This window comes from Camarhynchus parvulus, chromosome 5 (assembly GCF_901933205.1).
Source record: "Camarhynchus parvulus chromosome 5, STF_HiC, whole genome shotgun sequence".
Taxonomy (NCBI): domain Eukaryota; kingdom Metazoa; phylum Chordata; class Aves; order Passeriformes; family Thraupidae; genus Camarhynchus; species Camarhynchus parvulus.
In genome coordinates this window covers 51,014,169-51,039,382 of record NC_044575.1, presented here as the reverse complement: position 1 = coordinate 51,039,382, position 25,214 = coordinate 51,014,169, and the positions used below count along the sequence as shown (strand labels likewise).

Below are 25,214 nucleotides of genomic sequence, written 5' to 3'. Positions count from 1 at the left end.
AAGGCTCATTAATCACTGTTACATTCTCTTGTGTGAAGTTACCCAGGTCCCCATTCAGCCAGGAAACAGCTCTCTCTTTTGGGAAGCAAAGCCAAGGTGCTCTCTCTTAAACTCCAGCTGCAGTTCCAGTAAAATGCCAGAAACACAGGAAGTCCTCAGATAATGAATAATTCAAGGAAGGGTGCAGTTACAGCGCACGTGGTACAATCGCCATTTTCTGCTGCACCATTTTCTAGCTGGAACCACAAATGAATATTTTTCACTGACAGCTAAAATATTCCAGATGCAATTTTTGTTCAGCATGCAAGGAAAGAAATTTGTTTACTTCTATTACAGAAATACTATCTTAATATGGATGCAACAAGCTTAATATTCAAATGAGAGACGTGTTTAATTGCCTTTGCTTGAATGATGAACATTTTGCTGTCTTGACACCCCTGCCACAATTTAAAAAAAATAGATAAAATAAACTTCACAGTACTCAGGTCCTTACATTGTCATTACCATGTTGTCTGGGGCAACATTAGGGCACAGTCTTTCACAACAGAACGACTGTCAGACATAGAGAATTCTCTGGTAAATCACACAAAAGATGAGTCTTACCACAGTAATTTATTTCTTAAAAATCTAATTTATTGCACTTTGTCTTAAAGCACAAACAAAACCAAAAACCTAAATACAGAAATAAAAGTAAAAAAACCCATCCTAATTTTGTTGAAACTACCCCAAAAAGTAGTCTGTAAGAGGTCTTGACACCAATTGAATATTAACGACCATAGCAAGGAACAGTATTATACAGTAAATAAACAACTAGCAAGCTCAAACCATTACTAAGATGACTTTGAAAAATGTAATACAAAAGTGTCACTATTAAATAATGCCATTGTACTTGAGCATCTGGTGCTTGGAGGGCACAGAGAAGTTGTTCTTTCTCATGTCCTTTCTCCAAAGTGACTGACTCAGGAGTTGCCACAAGATACTTTTAAGCTGAATTTCAGCTTCTTTGGGGTCCTCAAGACACCAAGTTATGCTTGCATAAAACTTCACAAGCTGATTCCATTACCATCCACTTCCAGACAGGCTAAAAGAATCCCTCTGGGGTAATCTCTGTATAGAGATGAGACAGCAAAGAAGCAAACAATCTGTAAAAGGGAATTAAATCTGTCCTTCCTGTAGGACTGAGATTCAACTGAGAACTGACAGCCAATGCCACAAGTGCTACTAAAAAAAAAAAAAAGACATAACTTCTCTCTCCCCCAATTCACATTCTCACCTTGCACCATGTTTGTTCCAAGTTTAGTGCAGTACACGCATGAACTATTCTGAAAGAGAACAGAGGTTAAAAAGAAAACACATCCTTCTCCATTTGTGTTAAGTGCTGAAAACAGAAACATCCCCACTTTTCAACTCTTGGCCTTTCCTGAAGCTGGCTCTTTTACAGTATTGGTTAGCAGCTGCTTAAAACATTCTGATGATTTATAAGCTTAGAACAAACACAAAATAATTCCTCCGCCTACATAGTGAACTCAGGTTCTCTCATCTATAGTTCTATTGCTTAAAAAAGATGAGGTATCTTTCCAAGAAGATTTAGTATAAAGAAAAATAAACTGCAATGATTAACTTAGGTTATTTCCCAGTTCATCACATACTCCTGTTGCAACATCTGTTAAGTATAAGACACTTCAAAATTTAGCTAACATAGCTAAAAATCAGAATATTGTTAAGTATTTTCTCACAATATCACGATTTTAAATGGGATATATAGGTAATTCTATCAATCACCATATTATTCTTAACAAATTTAAGTTTGGTACTCAAAACAATATGAGTCCAAATGTTAAAGCACTGGCTGGAGGCACGAATACAGCACAACAGGAATTATGAAAGCTGCCTTGTACATTCCTGCTTTGTACTACAAACTCAACAAGCGACCTCTTCTTACTCCAAACTGGGACTCACCCCCAAAACTCTGTCAGCTTCCTGATGGCTATGGAAATGGGCAGAAGTCCCCCTGATATTAGGTGTAATCCAAACCTCTACCTTGTGAATGAAGCCAAATTATGAACAAAATTTCTGGAAATGGAAGGTTAGTATAGCCTCACAATTATTTATATGGAAATGGATCAAACTAAGTTCATTCTAACAATACTGTGTAATCATGATGTTCTCTGATCTTACTAAGAAATACTTCACCATATTTTCTTCCATGCTGCAAGGAAAAATAATTCTAAATATATGTACAAGAGTGATCCCATCAGTATGGTATGGATTTCCAAATACAAGAAGAAATTGAGAAATGCTTGATGTTTCCACTGTAGAGAAATATTTAATGCAATGGAATTCCTTCTCAAAATCAGTACATTAGTTGCATGCTGTTGTGAAGTACTCACTTTCATTGCTAGTAAGGTTAACTTAAAAGTTATATTTCCAAAGGAGCTTTTACAGTAGTACGGTATAACAATTGCAGTATGCCACACCTAAAGAGTCTCCCAAAAGATTATGTAACAAACATTAGAACTCACAGCTTGGGGGTATTTAACAGGTCAGTTTTCCAATACAAAAGTGCTAATATCACAGGTCCAATATGAGTTGCTTTTAGATCCAATATTCTGTACATACATTACAGAAATTCTGTCCTCCTGTTTTTTTCACTGCTTCACAAGCTTGACAGACTTCATATCACTTCCCATTCATCTTCCAGATCATCAGGGTGAAGCAGAACAGAGGTGTCATTATTTTTCTGCAAACTATGGGAATGGCTAAAGGTCTTAGTGAGGCGCTGGAGCAGAGATCCTGAAGCACTGATCGCCCACAGTTCATCTAGAGGGGTCACTGCAAGGCATAAATTATCCATCTTTTAATTACAATAGCAGCTTCCAATTCTAAACATTGAATAAATAATATTTGGATCTGTTTTCCCAATTATAGCCAGAGAAGGCTTTTACTAATGTGATAAAAACACCCTTGGTGAAACAGAGTGCGTGTGGCTCTCCCTGCACATGGCCAGCTTGAGCACCATCAGGTAGAGCTCAAAGCAGACATCCCAACATTTTGGACAGACTGCCATGCAGAACCAACTTGCCTGTTAAACGTGAGACATTCCCAGGAATCTTTTTCCAGTAGTCTCCTGCAGGGTTCTTGTCAGTGACGCCGTCGCGGCGAGCAACGTCTCCATTGGGGCAGCGCACCCACACCGTCCTGGCGCTCAGAGCCAGCTGGCAGGCCTGCAAACCTACAGGGATTGGACATGAGCAGGGAATAACCAGGCTGTCCTGCACTCTAAATACACTTGCAGAAAGTACTCTGAGAGCAGACATCAAGACTATAATAGTTTTTGTATATTCTTACATGAAGCACTGGTGAACAAAAAAAAGGTTTTTAACTGCAGACTTGGCACTCCCTGCATCTATTTGCCATAAGGGTTATCCCAACATGGATATAATTTGTTGTGTGGCCACAGCCACAAGCAACATCCAATTAGAGGACCTTCATAACCTCCTTTTGGAGCCCACACTGTATGTGACTACCACATGGGGAATAAGCCGACAATTACAATCTTAATTTGTCTAGAAATGGTTAATATTACAGACATTATGGACTCTTGCCCCCTCTTCACAAGAGTACTCTGCAACTAAGTGCCATGAGTTAATGCAGTGACAAATCTTTAAAAAGCAGACAGCATCAATGCACAGTTATTTAGAAGGAAACAAATAAAATTTAGTTTTATTTAAAGGCAAGGCAGAAGTGTAATTACCTAATCCACAACATATCTAGCACGCAGGATTAGTAGAAAGATGTGAGAAATAGTGTAAGGTTTTTGTTACCCACATCTAGGTAAGAAACCTCATGTGATATCATAATTAAATACAAAACCCCCCAGCACAACAGTCTCCCTACTGCTTAGGAATTCTGCTTTAGTTTTAATTGAAAGGGAACTGTACCACTTACTAATAGAGTGGCAGCAGCCTGAAATAACACATCAGAAATTCATTTTAAAAATCATATTTCTCCCAGTTAATTACTCAGTGTTTTTAAGTAAAACCAAGGTCCTCTTAAAAATATAACCCTTATCAAACACTTGACTGAAAAAAAAAATTAAGCATTACTTTCCAATTTAAAGCAACAAGGAAAAAAACCAAAAACAAAACCACTGAGAAAATGGCAGAAGCAACAAGGAACTGATGCATTAATTTTTACCTGGTACATGTTCCCAGTCAGTGCCTACAGGCATTTCATCTGTAATTCCAACTCGTACGTGGACATTCCATTTGCTATCAATTGCCCACAACATCTGATCATTTGGACTTGAATGAATGCTGACCAAGTTGATTCCTACTGGCTATAAAAATTAAGCATAGTATTTAAACTTTGTACTACTGTATCTTTGTACTATTGTAGCATTTGTTTTTCACAGAAGTACACAAGAGCAGTAAAATATTTACCAGACACTAAAACCAGGGAGAAATGTATCTGATATTTTATGTGTTATTGTACACAATTATCCATTTTCCAAGAAGTTTAGCCCTTTATAAGTGCAAAAGGAACATGAATGAATGTATCATTACTGATAATGATACTAATATTTAAAGTTCAGTATTCAAGTCTAATAATGTTAGTATTTGCTTAACCACTGCTATTCCAATCAGATACAGTTTGAAGTGCAAGTTGGAAAAGGAGCTCTTCCAAAGAAATGCACAAAATGCAGTTTTTTCCTCTTGCTTGACAGAAAGTTTTCCTAACATTAATAAACCTGTACTTTATTTCTAAGCATATTCTAAAGCAGTACATTTCTACAGTCTGAATGTTTCCTCTCTGCAGTGAAATGATGATCTGCCTTCTTTCCTGTACTCCATTCCACAGGAATACACCCATGGAACTCGCTGCAGAGCACTGCAGTACTGGAGCACCTCATCTGCAGGAGAGGATCCACACCACTACCCACTGGCAAACACAAGTGAAATACACTTCCCATTCTGCTCCCAGGCATGTCCTTACTCCAGTTGCTTCTACAGAGATTTGCCTTAACTACTGTTCAAAATCAGTGGCACTGATGTAACATCATGACTTTGTAGCAAAAGCTATCATCCAATCAGGCTGGATGATTGCAAATATCCTGCAAAACATGGAATTTAAATAAAACATGGATATTAAAAAAAAAGTTTTTCCCCACACCAGCCTAGTAAAGGCACTGCAGTAGACAGTATGATGTCTGCAATACATCATCTCCTCACAAAGCAGCACTGCACTCCCTGCTTTAGCCTCATGGGCATAAACTGAAATTCCAGAGTACTAAACAGAAGAGCAAGTAGCTCTCTGTATGTATAAACCAAGGGATACAGAAGCATGATCTGCATGTATACACAAGCACACAGCCCAGTCCCAGATGGGCCTTCTGTGTACATAACAGTTACCTGCTTTGGCTTTGCTTTTAAAATTTTGGTGCTGACTTGGGTCTGACCAAGCTACAACCAACTCTGACTTGCATCACCAAATCAATCCTGTCTATTCAAGTTTCAAGGCCCCTGACAGACTATATTCTCATGTTTTTCCTCTCATGAGGTATTTGCCCTTTGTTGGAAGCTTGAGGCTGGTAGAGCCTTCATCAAGTGTTTACCTGTGGTCACAGTAAAGCCACTAATTGTCTTGAAAAGCACTGACTACATAGAATACCACCTGCTCAGCTACTGTTAGATTGGCAGTAAACTACTGTCTTGAACAAAAATCTCAATCAAGAAAAAACCAACCCAACCCCAAAACAACAAACCACACCAAAAAAACTCCAAACACATTCAAAACCAACCCATCAAACACCCAAACCACACTAAAAGCAAAACACCCCAAAACCCCACATGATTTTCCCATTTGGACTTCTGCCCCTTTTCTGGAATTGATCCTCCTGGCCCAGTTTCCATTTCCCCCCCCATTTTTCATTTGCTTCTTTCTGCAGCCACCTTGGCTCTCACTCCCCCTGTCCCTGCTCATGTCCCCACAGCGCTGCCATGGGCAGTGCCTCCCTCCAGTGCAGCTCCCTGCTCCATCACATCCCTCACCACACTCCGACTCCCAGTCCCAAGTTTTGACATAAGGGAGCTGGGCAGTTAGCAGCTTGTGCAGGCTGGAGTACTGCATGAACAGGAGACATTGGCCTTTCATCTTTTTTTTTAATATTTCATTTTTTGAAATCCACTTATCTCCTTCTTACCACATTCTTCTAAATAGTCACCACTTTCTGTCACCTTTTTCCCCTGTCCTTCACACCACAGACTGGCAGAGTGTCTGTCCATGCTCTGCAATACACTTCATGTTCCAACCCAGGGTCTGTGCCTGACCCCTTGGTGGAATTTTGTTGCTGAACTGTTGAGATTTGTGCACCTTGCTCCCCACTCTCATACAGCAGGATCTCAAGCCTCTCTTCTACTGTCATTTGTCTAGAAAAGAATTCTCTGAGAAAGAGCTGGAGGAGTATTTCTATCCAAAATACTTACTGAGTGTTTAAACCTGCTGCCTAAGCCTGTGCATTATTACAGATTTAGAGGTAGTGGAAGCTCAGAAAAGCAGGAAACACCCAAAAGGAGAGCCACAAAAGGAGTTGTATGAATCTCAGCTAAATTGCTCCTGACACGACTGCAGGCTCAAGTGTAATCAAAGCAATTCCTTCTACCCTATTCTGCACCACCAACACATCCAAGAAAAAAATGCCAATCATCAAATTCAAAATAATGTGTTTAAAAGCTTGGCCAAATATTCCTCTCAATCTTTGCTTTTCTAAGTAAACTCACTTCATCCTTGAGTTTCCCCTACCTCTCTGGGTTTCACTTACAGCTTCTCTTCCTTCTTCAGGCTACTCAGCTCTTTCTGATAACCTCACATCAATAAAACAATTCTCTTACTACTACTGCAAAGGATCCAGGCAATTCCTCTACCCTCAGCTTTCTGCTGTGGAACAGCCAGTAAAGGACACAACTGACAGGACACACAGTGACATCATTATATACAGCAGCTTTTGGCACAAACCAGGAAATTTGTTTGGAAACAAATACAGGCAATTCTTAGAGCCTGCTGCAAACGTTTGACTTCTGGATTATTTTTTACCCATCTACAACAAGAAGCCACCCTCATGGCTACCACAGTAAGCTGGATAAAATTAATTTTAAATTTTCTTGACATAATGAACTATTTTCTTAGAACAATCATGCTGTTATTATCTCAGATATATTCAATTTTCACTTAGTTTTAATTACCATAAGCATGCTTTAAGTATTTTATAAGTTATATAACAAGAAAATCTCTACAGCTGCAGTTAAAGGTTAAATAGAGTTCTCTTACAGCACTAAAGAGAGATATCTCTGCTAATTCATATATCTGCTGATAATATTTTAGAGACTGATAACCATGAAAATTGATAAATTATTTCAGCGTAGCCTTTACTTTATTGGTTTAACTTCCAACAGCATTCATGAGATTTATATACCTTGACTGTGAAACATGTCCTATTTGTAATTTACTGGAGAATCTGGAATTTTAAAGAATCTTGCAGCAGTCTCTCAGCCTTCCTGCTTGGACACACCAAACTCTGTTTATACATTTATCCACAATATAATCACCAATGTGAGAGATCAACCTGTTATGGATCATTCATGGATCCAGTGCTATTTGATAAAAAATTGCAGAATGTTGTTTTTCTATTACTTGGGGTGCCAAACATTTCTAAACTCTAAAAATCTCACAGGTCTGACTGTTTTAGCCAGTCAGATCTGAATGCAGATTCCCCATCCTGCAAACACTCCAGTCACTCCGTGTCTTTTGATAAGAGAAATCTCCCATCAGGACCATGGACTGCAACACTATCAACTATGTCCTTTTCAACATTAAAGCAATATACTGAGAGCTGTGGATATATTTGTTGTCTGCTACAAATAAAAACAAAGAAAACCAGCTTGCCCCAAGTCTGTTGTGAAAACAGTGTTGATAAAATGAAATAAACTTGAAGGAATCACATAACTGGCAAATTGTTAAATGATATCAAGAAACAATGTCTATGCTAAACATATTTAAGTTACCAAGTTGTCAATTAGCTTTACAATTCTGTGCAAGTTACTTCCTCTCTTTTGCAAACCACAGAGAAGTAAGTTTCAGTGTAAGAATTTAACTTATTGGTAATAGTATCAAACAAAATCCAAAGTAAAAACTAACACATTTCTCCACTCAGTCTCCCCTACATACTACTCAAAAGTTTTCTCTCATTGGTCATAGCTGAACCCAAATGGTTAAAGTTCCTTGTCAAGGAAGAAAGGACAAGCACACGCACACAAAAAAGGCACCAGAACATTTTCCACGTCACTTTTCAGGAGCACAGAGTCCATGTGCCAGCAAACCTCCATTATCTCTGTTCTGCTGCAAATATGCAGGATAAGGAAGACTAAACAGAACATTATCAGTCTGGCCAAGCCCAATCCTTTTTGTAACAGGTTGGTGGCTCCATTCAGCACAAATGTTCTCCTTTCCTTCCAAAGACAAAGCAGAAACACCTTCAGCTGGTCTAGGCCAGGCTGTAAGAAGGTCATATCAGGAATACTTCTCACACTCTTGAGTATTATGAGTTTATCAGGCTAATCTGACTATTTTCATGACTAACAGCATCTAGACCCTCCTAATGAGGATAACAAAGAATGCAACTTAGAGAGACTCTCCCCCAATAAAGGCCTATTTACATATTATTTTCTGAGGTCCATTTGAATGAAGGTTATAAAGCCCTTTCAGCATTGCTTGCTAAATTAAGCGCTGCTTTTTTCTCTGCAGAGAAGTTCAAGGCATTATACAGGAGCAGTAAAGATCAATCTGTTTGGCTGTCCTTGATGCCACATGTTCTTCAGGAAAGCTGGCATTAAATTGCCAGAAAAACATAACTCTTTATTGTCTGTAAAACTGGAGCATTATTTTCCTCAGAAGCCTCAGAACAGCAACAGGACCCTTTGCCCCACTTTCTGCCCTCACTGGATAAAAGGGACAAAGGCCTTGGCTGGGTATTTCCAGCCAAGCAGGTATCTACTGTGCTATGACTAGCACAATCTGGAAGACAAAGCAAAGCCAAGGAGGAAATCTCTTGACCTCTCCCTTCTGCTAGCTCTAAATTTTTTATTCCAACGTTTTTTCCCTTGCAGAAACATGGGAAAGACAACACCACATGGTATCAAATCATAGAAAAGATCAAACCAAACCCATGCAACTACTCAACATGTTCTCAACAGAACCATAAAATACTTTAAAAATACTTAATACAACTGTTCTTTAGAAGTAATTTAAAAAATAAATAATTTAAATTTCATTTAACCACTTTAGAGACCATACAAATTCCAGGCATACTCAGGTTTACCCAACTGTATTCTGGTCACACTGTTTTACAACTAAGATTATAAACTGTAATGTAGCAGATAAGCCCTCTGTAATTACCCCTACAGGTATTTTTAATAACATATTGAAGAACTGAACAGTTAGGAAGATAAGAATTAATTATTTACAGAAATGTGCATTAAGTAAACACTAAGTGGAAGTTCCCAGGAAACAGAAAATAATTTAACACTAGGTAATAAAAACCTCGTATAAGCAAACCTGAGTAACCAAGGCTTTTATTTTCTTATAAATACACTTTTAATGAGCATCAGTGAAACACCTTCTGATGCAGCCTATGCCTGTGAAGTGCCCCCTTTGGTTTTTGAAACTTAAATACCTTACCAACGAGAGAAAGCATTTTGGGGGGGGGTTATAGGGAAGGGTCTTCAAGCTCCTAATTCAAGATTGAAGGGTCTGATGTGTCTAGCAGATATCTCAGAATGTCTCCTTACTCTGTGCTACCACAGCTCATATCTGCTAAATCATGATGATCATCCTCTACCCATGAATTTTTATACCGTGGTGCTTTTATTTTTGAATAGAATAACTCTGAGAAACAGTCAAAACTTAATGATAGTTGTGGTTACTTTATTTGCCTCTCTGAATGTTAAATATATTTCTTCATCTCTCTGAAGAATAATTAAATATCTAATTCTAGATATTTAATCATTTAGTGTTAACCAAAATATGGGACTACTGGAAGAATTGGAGGTATGAGGAAGTTCCAAATAATGACCAAATTGAAGTATGAAAACTGAAGGTTCTCTCAACTGAAGGTTCTTCTCACAATTGTTGTTCTATATGTAAGCCAGTCTTGTCAAACAGCAAATACACCACCTGGAGATCACATTTCAGAAGGACACAGGAGGATTGCCTACTGAATTTCTGGCTGTACTGCTCCCTGGGCACTTTCTGTGGCCTGAAGCTTCTGGTGCTGATAACAATTGTTATCTCCCAGGCCAGGCCACGTGCCGCTTTTCTGAACATGGTGATAGCTGGGCCCCAAAACAACATCAGAGGGCTAAAACTCCAAAGCAGCAAACTACAGTGAAATACAGAGACAGCAGTTTTCTTAACTAGCAACAAGGAGGAAGATAATAAGCACTACACTCAGCAATGGAATCAACGTGAGGCAACTCCAGGACAAATGCTGAAATTGCAATTTTTTCAGCCTCTAAAAGCACCTTTTATGAAACTTACAATTACTTAAGATAGGCATGCCTGTGAAGAATAGCACAGGCTTGAACTTATACATTATGGCATTCTAAATCAGCTAAACAAAAGACACAGCTGCAGAAGCTTTGATCTCCTGTACTTATTTGCAACCCACCTTGAGACAGCTGCTCTTACTACTGCCAAACAGCTTTTCTCTACATCATCTTGTAAAGTGCAGTCCTCCAGGAAAATCATCTCCCTATTAATGTCTTCAGAGGCCTCACATGAGTGAAGATACACAGAACAACAGACTAGTTAGTCTGGTCTAGAGAGAACCAGGCCAAATGACTGTATTACTTCTCCAACCTAAGCAGACTTTGCTTAATTAAAGATACTTCCTCTGAATCTCATCTTAGCATCCAAAGCAGAACTCATGGTAACTCAGAAGATGTCTGTGCAATGGCTGAGAAATGCAAACTGGTCTGTGCTAGTGAAAACTACTGGACTTGGAAAGAACACGCATGTGATTACTGCATTGGAAAGAACAGAGACTTCCATGACAAGGATGGTTGAGAAGTAGATGATGATTCCGAAGTAAAAATTATAAAGCATTTTCAACAGAAAAATTTCCTTCCCCTCTAAATATTCAATTCTTGAAGATCATTTCAAACAAACCCTTCCTGCATTTCAGCTTAATGGCAAAATCTGATCTTGAGGACTGCTCACCACTTCCTCCCCTAAGTACCACTTAATGCACAACTGGCCTTAATAACAACAGAAATCTCACTGAGAAATGCAACAGCAAGGCAGACGCAGAACAAAGTCCCCAGATCCAAAATAAGTGTTCTGTAAGGTATGCAGAATTTTATCTAAATAAAGGAAACAAAACAAAGATGATGATAACCATTCTACCAAGTCAAGACTCATCTGTAAGGCACAACCAGCTCCTTACCTTTTCTTGACATATGTTCAATGTGAGGTATTCAAAAGAACTTAAATCTATCCTGTAGTGGTTTTTCAGAATTACAGATAATTTGCCTAAATTTTAAATGGCATTTTTGGACTACCATTTTCTTCATAGTTTTAATAATTTTTGAATGACCGTGAAAGCATGAAAAGCCTTAATTTATTTTATGGAAGTCTGTGTGCAAGAAAAAAATAGCTCCTCTTACATCAATAAGAATTTCTACTACCTGTAAGAATTTCTCTTGCCTATGATAGCAAGCTTAAAGTACAGAGACACAATTACCAGGCTATTTATGGGAAGAGCAGTAAATCAAAAGTTTCTCTAACTCGAAGCACACAAAATGCAGGTGACACTTTTATGGCAAACTAAAGTCAAGCAGGGCTCTTCTGCTGAGAACTACAAATCATCATCTAAAGCTTTATGTAGCAACTAAGTGTTTCCCTAAACAAACCCCTTGTACTTTGTAGCTCAGACAAGCTATGAGAATATTTAAACACACCTCTGGATTTAATAATATCACTTTTTCAATTCTATTCTCTATGAAATTTGGTTACAAATTAACAAAGAGCAGCAATTAAAGAAGTGACAATAAAATGTCTCAATCTATTTTTAGAGTAAGACTGATTATTTACAATGAGTAGATGATTAGTCACTCATTACAAACATTTGTTCTGTTTCCTTTAATTTGGTCAGATAAAGTTGTTTATCTGATAGATGGCTTGATGTAAATCTGAGAAGGTTTTAAGGCCAGTTTTTAAACTGTGGGAAGCAAGAGTTTCTCAATATCAGATTTTGTGTCAGCATTTTTTTCAGAAGGTACCAGAAATCAAAGCTGAAATGTTCAAAGAATTATTTTCAAACAGTTCAACTTGGGGGGACCTTTGAAAGCAATTTAAAGACTTTCACCATTTGATCAAGATCTACCCTTTAATAATCTAAATTAGTCTTACAGTCTATACTAATTTTCTATTTTATTTTTAGTTATTTTTCCTTTAGGCCAGATATTGGAAAGGCATTAAATCCTAATATTAGATACAAACACATAAAAAGACACTCTATATTATCTATATAAATAATATTTATATTTCCTGCCTTTTTTTAAATTAAATTTTTATGTATGTAAAAATATGGGTGTATTTTGAGACGTGTTGCAACAGATGATAGTTTTGTCCTGCACGTTAACAATAGAATAGAAAAACATTTTCTATTTCCTGGTCTAAAATAATTTCATCAAAGCATTTTGATTTGTTTTGTCAATGTCCTTGAAACAGCTTTCAAAAAGCTGCTTAACTACATAATTATTTTACTTCTAAGACTGCAGAACCAAATTGATGAATCACAGAAATCAGCTATATATAAACTACTACTGCTCAAGATACTCTAATGATGTTATCAACCACTTCTGAAGTACTGGATAAAATAAAAAAGAAGGAGGGCAGATAACAAATAATGTTTTCTCAATCTCAAGAGATGCTTCAGTAAGGAGGTACAGAGAGAAGAGGTACAAACAAGAATGGGTTTAGCCTTGATTTAAGAAAAAAATACAGCATCACAAAGTCAAAGATTGAACTTAAATTATATTCAGTCATTTTAGCATGAGCAAAATCTCATTAAACCTGCAGTCTCTGAATACCTTTGTGAAGTTCTGCAAAGATGAAAGCTGTGCAACTGCAGCACTCCTTTAAGGAGAAGTGACACCATAAAAGCAGAATCTGCAGCTGCTCCCAAGCTGCTCCTGAGTCATGAGATCTGGGACAGCCAAGTCATATTGGCTCTGACATTTACTAGGGAATGAAATATCCATAGCTGGTTTTAAATTACGTTATTTGAGAGTGCTCCTGTACTCGAAGCAAGTGAAAAGCAATTTTGATTTCCTTCTTCAAACAGAAAATGGCTGAATCATTCACAAATACTTCTTACTGTTGTTCTGAACATAAGAGCAAAGCAGCATGAACTGTGTGAAAGTCAATTAAGGGACAGAACAGTAAGGTGTTCCTAATAAACAAATATTGTTCACTTAATTGTTCACTCTTTCAGACATCATCTTGTATTTGGAAATACTTTTAAAGTTCACATATTTTCTCATTTTGCATTAAGCCTCTGCAAAAGCATGAATGGCTGCTCGTTTAATGACTTGTTTTAACATGCTGGAATTGTCTCAAAACAAGCATGTAAGCCATGAGTTTTCATCATCTCTGCAAGCAATGTTTGAATTCTTGCCTCTTCATATTGACCCATTAAATTTGCCATGTCAGGAGTTGGCAAGATAACAGGAAAGAGAATGACACTGCTCTGGGTATCAGAAGGTTATAATTTTTGGAAGGCAACATCATCCAGCTTTGTTGATAAGATTATGGGAAATAATTTGATTTTCAACCTTGTCCACTTTCTACTTAAGGAAGTCACTGCCAAATCATGAGCCACAGCAAATCCCAATTCTTGTAAACACCTTAGTATTGAGAAGTTTAATCTACTTCAGTGGAGGAGCAGAGAACCACTTAGTACAGAGAAAACAGTATCAGCATAGTGAAACAGCTTTTTGGGCTATTCTTCTGGATAGACCTTTGGTAAGAAGATAGTACACAAGTTTAATTCTCTGTCGCCTGGCAAACTCATTTTAAATGGAATGTTTCTTCCTCTTTTTTTTTAAGGATACTGCCTCTATGGGAGACATCATCACCGACACCTTCAGTCTCATCTTGCTCCTGCCCCACCCCCTTGGCAGCAGGGACAAGGTTTTACATCACAAAGACCCACTTGCAGCACACCAAGAACAAGCTCTGGAACCAAGTCCTTTTTGCAACTGATATTGGCACCTATTTACCAGTCTGCCTTGCTATTCTACAAAAAAAAGCTACTCTTTCTCCAGAACCACATTACAAAATGTACAGAATTAGTCATCTAACCAGTGCTGTGCTAATTGATGGGATGCATATCTGCAGTTTTCATTTCCCTGTTCCCCTGCCCTTCTTTGCTGTTAGACCCTGAGATACACATAAGCCAACAACTGGCTGATGAGAGATAAGCAGAACTAAAAGCAAATTATGTAAAAACCAAATAAATTATTGCAACTCCACTGCCACAGATTTACTTCTATTTCTTAATGTGTACTTTTGAAAGTATCACACATTTCAAAATCTTTAAGAGAAATGCTGCAACATCACAGAATGTCCGTCAAGTATGCAAACACATCCAGTGTTACTGTGCTAGACCAGCAGACAGTTTCAGTTCAAGCAATTTTGTGCCAAGGAGTAAAGAATGAAATCAGTAGTCAGAGGTCAGCTCCATTACAGCAGTCCCAACCCACAACAGAAATTACTCCCATTTCATAGATTAACTTGCAAAGTATTAGAGCAGCAATAAAAGCAAGCACTGTGGTTAAAGGAGAGATTTAAAAAGAAAACAACCAAAATCCAAACAACAAACAGACACTGGAGAAACAGATTTTGTCAGTTTTCTATATTTTCCAAATATGCTTCCAGGTTACTTTAGGAGGCTTCTTTCAGCTCTGACCCTCCCAACTGGCAGGTAGAAAGGATATAAAATTTGCCCATTCTGGTAAGAAGGGAAAAGAGCTGCAGTTGTACTGCATGCTTACAAAGCATGGCATGACAAGGGAAGTCCCTGAATTCAGGCCCAGCACCCTATCAAGCATCCCAGACTCACAAGGGTGAGGATAAAGGAAGAGGGAGGCAGGCATTCAGCACCATGCCACCTGAGCAGAGCCTTCCCACACCCTCTGCTCTGCGCTGCTTGCCCATCCAGCCTTGCTTAGCACACAGAGGGTACTCAGCATAGCTCAATGCTACACTCTACTATAAAACCTGGCTCTACTGTTTCCCATGAATTCTAAAATTACTGTTTTATTGTTTAGCACAGAGCTAAACCACTGGGTTACAAAGAATTGCAATCAACATTTTACCTGTATGGGTGGCTCAATCATTATCCAGGCAGGAAGCATCAAACTTGGGTTAAGAGGTTGAGTTCCTACACGGAAATAAATGCCACCGTTGGTGTCACAGGCCCAAACATGCTGATTTCCACAGGTCAAGCTGATCAGCTTTACACCACCTAATAACAAAGAGATTATTAGTAACCTGGCATTTTCCTTTCAAATTCAGCTAATAATCACAACTTGCATTTAGACTTCATTGTATTAAACAAGCTTTAGTCACATAAAAATGATTGGAAGTTAATACAACTTGTGGGAGAATAAAAAAAATTGCTGGATACAATGAACAAAACCAACAGGTAGAACATATGTGAGAAATCTCTCTTCTAAACCTAAAAATGAATGTTTTAGTCATAGGAGAGTGCAATTTCTAAAGCACATTGTAAATACTCTATTACAATAACCAAATTCAAGCAGGGAACCATTCCATGACAAATGTTATCAGTGCCTAGACAAACTTTCACATGACCTAATGTGAACTCTTCTCTGTAGCTGGCCATGCTTGGAGACCTTTAAAGGTGTCAATCTGATAATACAGTCAGCAAAGAACATTCCTAACAGCAGCAGCATTTCAAAAATATGAGAGCATATGGGTTATGCATTTCAGTGTTAACATACCAGTGTCACATCTGTAAATAAAGGAACTGATTTTTAAATGGATTTATATTCCCCACTGTACATATTTATTACACCAATCTCAAATGTGCAGTAGTATTTTAACCCTGTCACCACCATCAAAACAAAGATGCCAAAAGAGTGTATGTTGGAATTTTGGCATGGTTTCTTTTTGGGTTTAGTCTAAATTCCTGCAAAGACAGCAGAGATGCAAACCTGGTATTTTAGATTAAAAAGAACTGCTATTAACTGTCTACTGAAACTCTTACTCTTTCAAATTAATTTTAAAATAGCCACACAACGTAATGTATCTAACATTTGATTTCCTTTTTTCACTCCATGTTGGAGAAAACAGAGCTAAGTCACAGAAAACAAGTTCCAAAGTAAGTGGGACCCAAGCAGTACAGATCCACTACAGAAGGAATGCTCTGGTCAGACTCCAAACTAAAGACACTAAAAATAGGCCTTGCTGGTTGCCTGAACATGCCAGGGCTGCTTGGGATATCCCATTCTTGGTAACAGTTCTGTTCTCAGGGATGTGAAATTTGGCAACAAATCCTTGTAAAGTGCATCAGACACAGCATTCCTTAAAGAGAGGCTTGGAATTCTATCCCACAGAGTGCAAGTTCAAAGTATTTATTGCTGCAGAATGCAATAATCCCAATTGTTAGGGCTTGCTGGGGAAAAGAACAGGAAACAACAGGACAACATAGCTTTATCTTTTAATTATCTGTAGTAAACAGATCTCATTAACCAAAATGATTTAATTTTCTGGATCACAGGAATAGAAATCAATCTATCTCATCCCAAAATTTCCTTTAACCAGACAGCTTCATAGAAAAACCAAAATGACAAAAACTTCAACTGCTTGGGATGAGAATATCTATAGCAATTTTCTTTTGAGAACAGAGGCTTGACTTTGAGCTGCAAAGCCAAAATCTTACTTAAAACATTGTTATTCCTTCTAATAAAGTATGCCTCAAAGCAATGGCTTTGTCACATGATACCTCAGCTGTCCAAGTGTTCTGATGCAGACAAGGATCAGGCACTCAAAGATGGAATCACATATCACCTACCCAGCAGAGCTGATATTATTTACGTCTACAGTACAATTTGATATTCAAAAACACAGCTCTTATGAAAATGTTTTGGGGTTTCTCCCTCCTCCCACTTACCATTTGTATCTTAGGACAAGGTCATGTTAACCACATTCACCAACTGTTTTAGAGCAAGTAGCATGAACCAGCAGCATTGTTTATTGTTAAAACCTAAAGGTCATTCTACTGTGTTTAGAAACCTTGATAGTGATAGTGGAATGCTAATCAAAATAATCTACTGGGTGCTACTCCCAGTACATAATGCAAAAGGCAAGATACTACCAACATAATATTTCAATCTAATGCTGGTAAACCCCATCACTTCCATAAAGAATTCTGAACTGCACTTAACAGAAATTGCTCCCACCCTGCCTGCCCTCTGCAGTCACAGTCCTCATGCTTCTGGAGTAAACTTAAACATCCACTTGACATAATAACAATAAGTCTCCCATTTCTTCAGCCCCATTAGAACAAATAAAGGCTTTTCTATCATAGCCATGGATATGCACTTGTCAAGCAGTGATGCACCACATGCAATTAAATGGAGAAAAAATACCTAAAACATTTTCACATTTCAGTGCTAACCCACAGTGACAGGTACAGAGGAGTGTTTGAGTATTTCCTGACCCCAAACCTCTTTTATGCCACCACCATGTGCCAGAGCTGACAGGAACAGCTGAACGTAAAGGCTGAATTTCAGAACTGCTGAAGTTCACAGGCCAGGTATTACAGTCAGCTAACACCAATTACACTGATTTCCTGTATGAATTCTTTTGAGATTTTCAGGCAATGACTAGAAGTTACTTATTTTTTCAGTTAAAGAATTACTGTCTAAACTGTTAGAAAGCAGTGGTTCATGAGAACAGTTTCAAACCACACTAAGGAACATGAGAAGGACAAAGTGGCCAAATCTATCCTGTAGGTCAGTAAAAGGCATCAGTGTTTAAAGTATGGTATGATGAGTGATTTGAAACCAAATCATCAGGTCTGAAAAATAACTGGTGTACAACTGAAAAACAAGTTAATTTTAAAAGACACAGTTTATAATTTTTCCATTCAATATTATAAACTATACACTAAAATTGTACACAAGGCTTTAACTCTGCCAGCTGTGTCCACCTTTCCTTAAACCTTAAGTTAAAATTGCTTGTCTGTTATCAGACCAGTCATGAACGCTGCCATCAAAAATGGGAAAATTGCAAACCAGTTGAATTATTTTAAAATGGTGAGAGAATGGTGCACAGTCTCAATTTCCTTTCTCTTCACCTGAAAGAGGTGTGCAGATTAGCACAAATATGAGAAAGTTCTAACAGTCAGACTATTAAACAAATAAATCTGATGAGAATACTACTTATGAAGGGGGCAAATAACTTGATTACCCCAGAGCCAAACTCCAAACTGTGATTACATTTCAGTGATCAAATCATGGTCAAGCACCTGAGCAAATGAAAAGAGCAGTTAACCAGCATCACATTCTAAGCATCATGCTGAATGTTTACATCACTATAAATCTCAACATGAGTGCTATCAGCTGCATCACTCATGAATGATTCAACTCTTGGAGCATAATTCTTCCTTGGCAGGAGCTAAAAATGTGTTTAACCATAAAATTCAGATGTTTGCGCCCTAGATCAGGTGACTATGGCTGCACTGAGGTACAAGAGCCAGCCTAGTTAAAGCTGCTGGAGCCCCTGCACAGCACCGTGTCAGGCTGAGCCACTTCAGACTGACCAACACAAGATGCACTGAACACACACCAAGTACCTTGCAAACAGGAATCTTCTTGTCTCCAGGAAAGGGCTAAACAGAACAGTCTTTGAAAGCCACATCTGTTCCTGATATTTTACAATCACCTGCCAGTAGGTACTATTTAATCAAGTAAATGTTATATTCTACATCAATAAACTGAAAGATACTTCTGGAAAATATGGTGTGCTTAAGAGACAGTCTACTCGCTAAAAATGTCCTACCTAGTTGGGAGAGATCCAGTTTTGTCCAATGCATCCCTGTTGGGCAGCTGGAGGAAAGTGTTCTGATAAATATCTGCCCGAGACTATCCAAGCCCCAGATGGCATCCTGGCAGGCAGAGTAGTGCACCATTTCAGCCTCCGGTGGCAGCTGCACCGTAGAAGGACGAAAATGAGGATTCTGATCACTGACACAAAACAGATCCTTGTTGCTTTGGCACAGCCACAGAAAGCTTCCTATAGAAAGGACACTTCTGTTATTAAAATAATTCCTAATCCACTCTGAGAAAGCTTACACATCTATTTTTTCTGAAAAAAAATTATCAGTACACTTGAAGGCAAAACTAAAGCTTCTTGGCTATGCTCATAGGGTAAGGCTTTGAAGTACAAATACACATCCTAAGCCCTTATTTAGGCACTTAAATACTCCATTTCTCAAATAAAGGAAGTAGTAAGTGATCTCATTTAAAGAAATGTTTCATTTGAAGGAACTAATAGAGAGAAGACACATGTAACAGTGCACTATCACCTCTCTTTATCCTTTTGCTCTTTTATATCCTCAATAATAGCCTTGGAAAACCAGCATTCTTTTTCAGCTCTAAACCACATTTTTGCCACTAAAGCCAGTGTACTTAGATAATGCAATTGCTAACTACTGTAACCAGCAGCTCAATTCCCTGACAGGGTCTCACTTTTACCAATAATGGGCAATTTTGCTGCAGTAACTGCACTGACAAGAGAAGCACTACAGGCATTTCAGCAAAGCATGCTCTGAAACTTCCAACTACAAATGCTGGCAATTCATGCTTTGGCAGTTTAGGAGGTTGCTGCTCCTGAGGACCACCCATTTCTCTGTTGGGTGCCCCTCCATACCAAAGGTGAGAGGGAATAATACATTATTTTAATCTCCAGTAGTTTTACAGATATACTTCCACCCTACTTCAACTACTTTAGATCCTAGCAAACAGAAAAGACAACCAAAATCTGAAGTTATTCAGGATACTTAATTATTTACACCATCAATTCCACTCTGTTTAAAAATCAGGTATTATACACCTGCACTGCTGATTTACCAACCTTCTTTAGATGAAGCTGGGGAAGCCAACACAAAAATCCATTTGGTGGCAGAAGCAGTACCACGAGGCACAATATTATTCCAATATGTGCCTTGAAAGAAAGAATGAGTGGCATTAATAGGAAACACAGTTTAGTTTGTTATTTCAAATTTAGAAGAAATTCTATTGCAATCAATTATTAAATATATTTTAGACAAAATTTTCTATGAAAATCTTCCAAGATACTGTTGGGGGGACAGGGAAGTCTCCTCCCAACACCTATGTAAACACACAGAGAAAACTGTGAATGCAGAAGAGGATAAAGAAGAATATTAATGGTCTTCAACAGGGGACCAATTTGGTAATGAGGTTAAACAATATCCCAGATGTATTGTTAGTGTTTAAACAAAGAAATGTACCTAAACAAAGAAATGTACCAAATAAGTATTCTATTTTGAGAACTGTAGCAAGAAAAATAAGGCAATCCCTCTATTAGCTCTATAAAACCGTAACATTAGTGTTTTGCACAGTCACACTGATCATGAGCCAGACTCCACTGTGCAAGATAAAATAGTTTCAGCAGCTTAAGATTGCCTTATCCCAGAGAAGAGACAAATGTAGGTGTTAAAAGCAGTAACTTGTGCACAGTTCACTGGCTGACAATGACTTTTCCATGAAAAATATTTCCCTTTAAATGAGAAAGTATTTAAGACCAAATGCTAATGAATTATTGAATTTAATTTTTAAACAAGTTAAAGCAGCCCTGACTTTCCATGGGTAATTTCTGGGGTGACAGAGTTGTGGTTAAATATTTCCTTCTATTTAATATTCTTAACTTAAAAAAATTAAGATGCAAAAGCACACCAACCTACTAAGTTTCCCTTTGCTACATGGAATTCATTTTTGCCTGAAGAGATCCAGACTCCACTGCCATTGACTCCGAGGAGGCTGGGCTGACACTGAAGCTGCTGTGACCAAAATGCCATTCTTAGCTTGTCAGCCACCTTTTCCACAGGTGCCTGAGCTGCTGTTGCCACCGTGTGAGTTGCCTGGATTATGGTCTGGAACAGGCTGCACTGGTCAAACACTACATAGTCAGTGATGCTTACCTGGGGGAAAAAAGAAAATAAAAGTGCTCTTGATAATTAGTTAAGCTCTGGAGTGAAGTGCATAATGTTTCACCAGAAGCTTTTTTAGAGATCAAAGTGTAGGAATTGAAAGATAAAAATAGTACGTTTTGAGTAATTGTCTTGCTAATAAGCCAAAATTACTGTTAAATGCCAGCTTATAACTCTTTTCTATCCAATAATCCATTTACAAATCTGCATTTTAAGACAGGCCTTTGTTTTAGGATGTGTCCCTCTAAAAACATGCCAAACTCTGCAAACTAAGAGGTAAATATTCAATTTCCCAAAGGAAGAGAAACTTGCACAGTGTAGCAATTTAAAGCACATAACAAAAACTTGCATGCAATACGTCTTTGCAACTACTTCATGGACATTTTAATTCACAGTGCAGAAGGAGGTCTAAATAAGTAATTGCCTAACTTCTGTCATGGATAACTAGATTGGCAACACTCTGGGATACTCCTAGAAAGGAATGAAATTTCTAAGAGCACAAAAAGAGCAGCAGTCTGCCAATAACCTCAAAGCCAAGCTACTCATGATGCTCACATGCAAAAAAGGGATTATACATCCACAAAGACCAAAATTCTTGTAACTAAGGTAGCATGTTGACAAATTTTCTGTAAGACTGTTTTTGTACTCCCTTCTTCCCCACCCCTATCTCTGGAGAAAACAAGAAAAGCTGGAGAAACCAGAGTCAGGAATCCCAAGTCAATACCAGACAATAATTGCAGTAACTGTGTTGGTTTCACCCACATGAACTGCGGCTGAAGCAAGCTGCTCCACATGGCTCAAAGAAACCTCAACTGAATGGAAAAATGTGAAACACATTCTTTTTGTATGGTGACTTATTATTTATTTTCTCTAGCTAAGGAAAAGGACGGGCACTAAAAGACAAGAGAAGAGGCTGCATTCAGCAGCCAGATTTGATACTCTGCCTCAACAGCATGTCCTATGACCTGGCAGAGCATTTCTTGTGTTCTTGAAAGCTTCTGCAATGCTGCTCTGAAAGACCATGGGATGGCTTCCTTCCCCCTTTACAGCAGACACAGAAAGGAGATTTCAGCCATAGCCACACAGAAGTTTTAATATACTGAATAAAGTGTACTATTAATTGAATTTTTTCTTAGAATCTTGTGGGAAAACAACACAAATAATCAACCCAAGGTAAAAGACTAAACTGAAAGCAAAATAAAAAAATGCCTACTTGCCACCAATGGTTATCATCTCCTTGTGGTTTCTTTGAAACTATACCAGTCCTGAACCAGAGATTGCCATGGATATCCAGAGCCCATAATGTCTGCTGATCACCAAGGGTTATGCACACTGGTTCCAAAGCTTGCATTTCACTGGAAATGCAAACAAGTAAAAATGTTAAAAACCTTAATACAAATTTGTGTTAATGGTAATTTAAAGAAGTTGTTACAATGCTAATAGTTTAACACAGTTGAAATTCAGTGGGACCAAGCTAAAAATCACATTTGACATAAAATTTTCAGTTATTCAGTACTTTATATTTTATTTAAGTAAAAAACATACAGCAACTACAACAAAAACGAGTCCTTCAAAGATCACTCAAGATTTGAAACTTGGATACATAACAATAAAACTAAACAAGAAACAAGTCCTATTTTGTTCAATAAATATCAATCAAGAGCTGTGTTCTTTAAGGTTTTGATAAGACAGCTTCATCAATGTATCTCCTCAAATTCCTTGACCTGTTCTGAGAACAATACCTGCAGTTCAGGGACCACAAAGAGAAAACTCAACTATGTGACAGAGATAAATGCTGAATTTAGGACTGAAAGTTTCCTGCACAAGTAAACGATTTCCAAGCTCAGAAAGTCAACAGGGTCAGGTGATCATATCAGACACTGAAAAGGTAGCAAACAATGCCAGTTCTTTCAGATAACCTTTTTTGATAATTTAAGAACAAATAGTGACTGCCTTCTGCAATTTTAACACAAAGTCCAAGAACATGAAATGTACCTAAGGTGTAGGTCAGCAGGTATTTTCATTAAACAAACTCATTAGAATACGAGCAAATTTCACATTTGAACAAAGACACAGTAGTTTCTCAAACTGTTCAAGAGCCAAATACCAGGCTGGGAGGTAGCACAAGTCAAGGTTTCACAATAGGATATTCAGTAGATAAAATCTCCTGATAACAATAACTTGAATTTCTTCCTAAAGTTGCGCCAGGCTGATGTCACAAGAGACACTAAATTCTACATTCTCAAAGCCAGCAGTAGAGACTCAGTGCTTTTAACTCTATCACAGAGGAACTACTGTGGGCATAGGATCAACTACAAAGCTAAGAACCAACTACACAAAGTATTTATAAAAATCTGGGGCTGCGGAGGGCAGAAGCTGTGTGGATGACCAAAAAAACCCCAAATCTCTCAAAACTGGAGAGTTCCTCAAAAACATTATGCCACAGATCCACAGATTAAAGAAGCAATATTTAATAGAAAATCACGTTGATAGACATCACAAAGATATTTTTAAATTTTTTCTCACTCTTTAAACCTGCTTCTGTTAATGACAATTCCTTTCATTACATAGCAGGCAGGGATGAATGGCTGTCTGGGAGCAGGAAGAAGTATAGACAGACAGACAGCTAAAATAGGTATATACACACACACAGTGGTATACAGACACAGGAGCTCAGGCAATACTTTTCCAAACATCAAGGAGCTCCAGCACAATCATTTGTGTCATTCAGGCTATGGGCAGCATGTCCCAGCAGTGATTACCTGACAATGTCACTCTTCCACTGCTCGCCCTCGGGGCAGAAGCTGCGCACTCCCTCGCGGTAGAGCAGGGCGCGCTGCTCGCTCAGAGCCCACACCACGTTGTTCCTGGATGTGACCTGTGACAGTGGATAAGGGCAGTCAACCTTTACTGCTCGGGCACAAGGACGATCCACACTCAGGCCTAGAAATCAGAAAATGAGGATTGCTTTACAAAATTCGGCTATTTGCAACAAAAAGGAAAGAGATAAAGCAACTCAATAAAAGAAAATGCAGAAGGGAATCTCCTTGACATGCTAACTTTTGTCATTTGATCACAATTTCCTTGAGTGACTGTTCTTTCTGTAAACTACTAATAATTTCCTCTAAAAAATAAGACCCTGTACATCCTTCAACATCCTGCACAGTGCATGTCCAGTGCTGTCATTTGTGTTCCTTTTCTCCCTCTAGTGTCAGCACCAGGAATCTCCATTTATAAAACCTCTATTAGAGCTGACAGAAGAGTCAAAGAAAAAGCCAGTAATGGAAGAACTTTTGCCCAAAACATGCCAGAGAGAGAAGCAACCTGTTCTGAGTAGTGACAGCAGAGCAATTACAAAAGAGCATGCCACAGTGTGCAGTACTGAAAAGAGCAGAGAGGTTCTGGTAGATTTACAGGCAGTTTGCACACATTTCTACAGCTAATCTACAGGAACATGTCTTCTTTACAATTACACTGAAGCTTGATTTACACATATGAAACTGCATGTGAAACATCTCAGGAGACATGGCTTTTGTTTCATCTCCTCATGCTGCCAAAACCAGTATGAACACACTCATGTGTACAATATATTCTAGACTAACAAGAACACTCATTTCTAAACCTCTGAGCACACACTTTTGTTATAAATGTTACACAAGACAGTGAAGGGGATGAAAAGATCCTGGAGCAACAATTTTCACTGGCTGCCTCTCATTAGGAAGACTGATATACTGAGAATTTATTTTTTGCATCAAAAGGCAAATCTGGAAGCCTAGAAACAGCAGAATATAAGCTGATGTAATCAAACCAATCTCTCAAAGGGAAGAAAAATATTGATTCAAACCTCCACAGAGCCCTGTATGATTAGCATCCAAAATTTACTCTCCATCACCCCTAT

General features: G+C 38.2%; 1 protein-coding gene across 5 annotated transcripts in view; it reads right to left on the bottom strand.

The window, feature by feature from the left end:
• Nucleotides 1-38: 38 nt before the first annotated feature.
• The window catches only part of TECPR2 (tectonin beta-propeller repeat containing 2), a 43,319-nt gene continuing 18,143 nt past the window's right edge, over nucleotides 39-25,214 (bottom strand). For 3 of the 5 annotated variants that reach the window (XM_030948933.1, XM_030948932.1, XM_030948931.1), the window contains 9 exons: nucleotides 24,079-24,259; nucleotides 22,530-22,671; nucleotides 21,067-21,307; nucleotides 20,221-20,310; nucleotides 19,147-19,380; nucleotides 15,435-15,583; nucleotides 4,198-4,339; nucleotides 3,083-3,232; nucleotides 2,305-2,832 (listed from right to left, as the gene is read on the bottom strand). In XM_030948933.1, coding sequence (XP_030804793.1) covers nucleotides 2,675-2,832; nucleotides 3,083-3,232; nucleotides 4,198-4,339; nucleotides 15,435-15,583; nucleotides 19,147-19,380; nucleotides 20,221-20,310; nucleotides 21,067-21,307; nucleotides 22,530-22,671; nucleotides 24,079-24,259 — 1,487 coding nt within the window. In that variant the 3' untranslated portion in view covers nucleotides 2,305-2,674. Of the gene's footprint in view, nucleotides 2,833-3,082; nucleotides 3,233-4,197; nucleotides 4,340-15,434; nucleotides 15,584-19,146; nucleotides 19,381-20,220; nucleotides 20,311-21,066; nucleotides 21,308-22,529; nucleotides 22,672-24,078; nucleotides 24,260-25,214 lie in introns of all 5 variants that reach the window. The other 2 variants (XM_030948930.1, XR_004060753.1) reach the window with 2 other exon arrangements.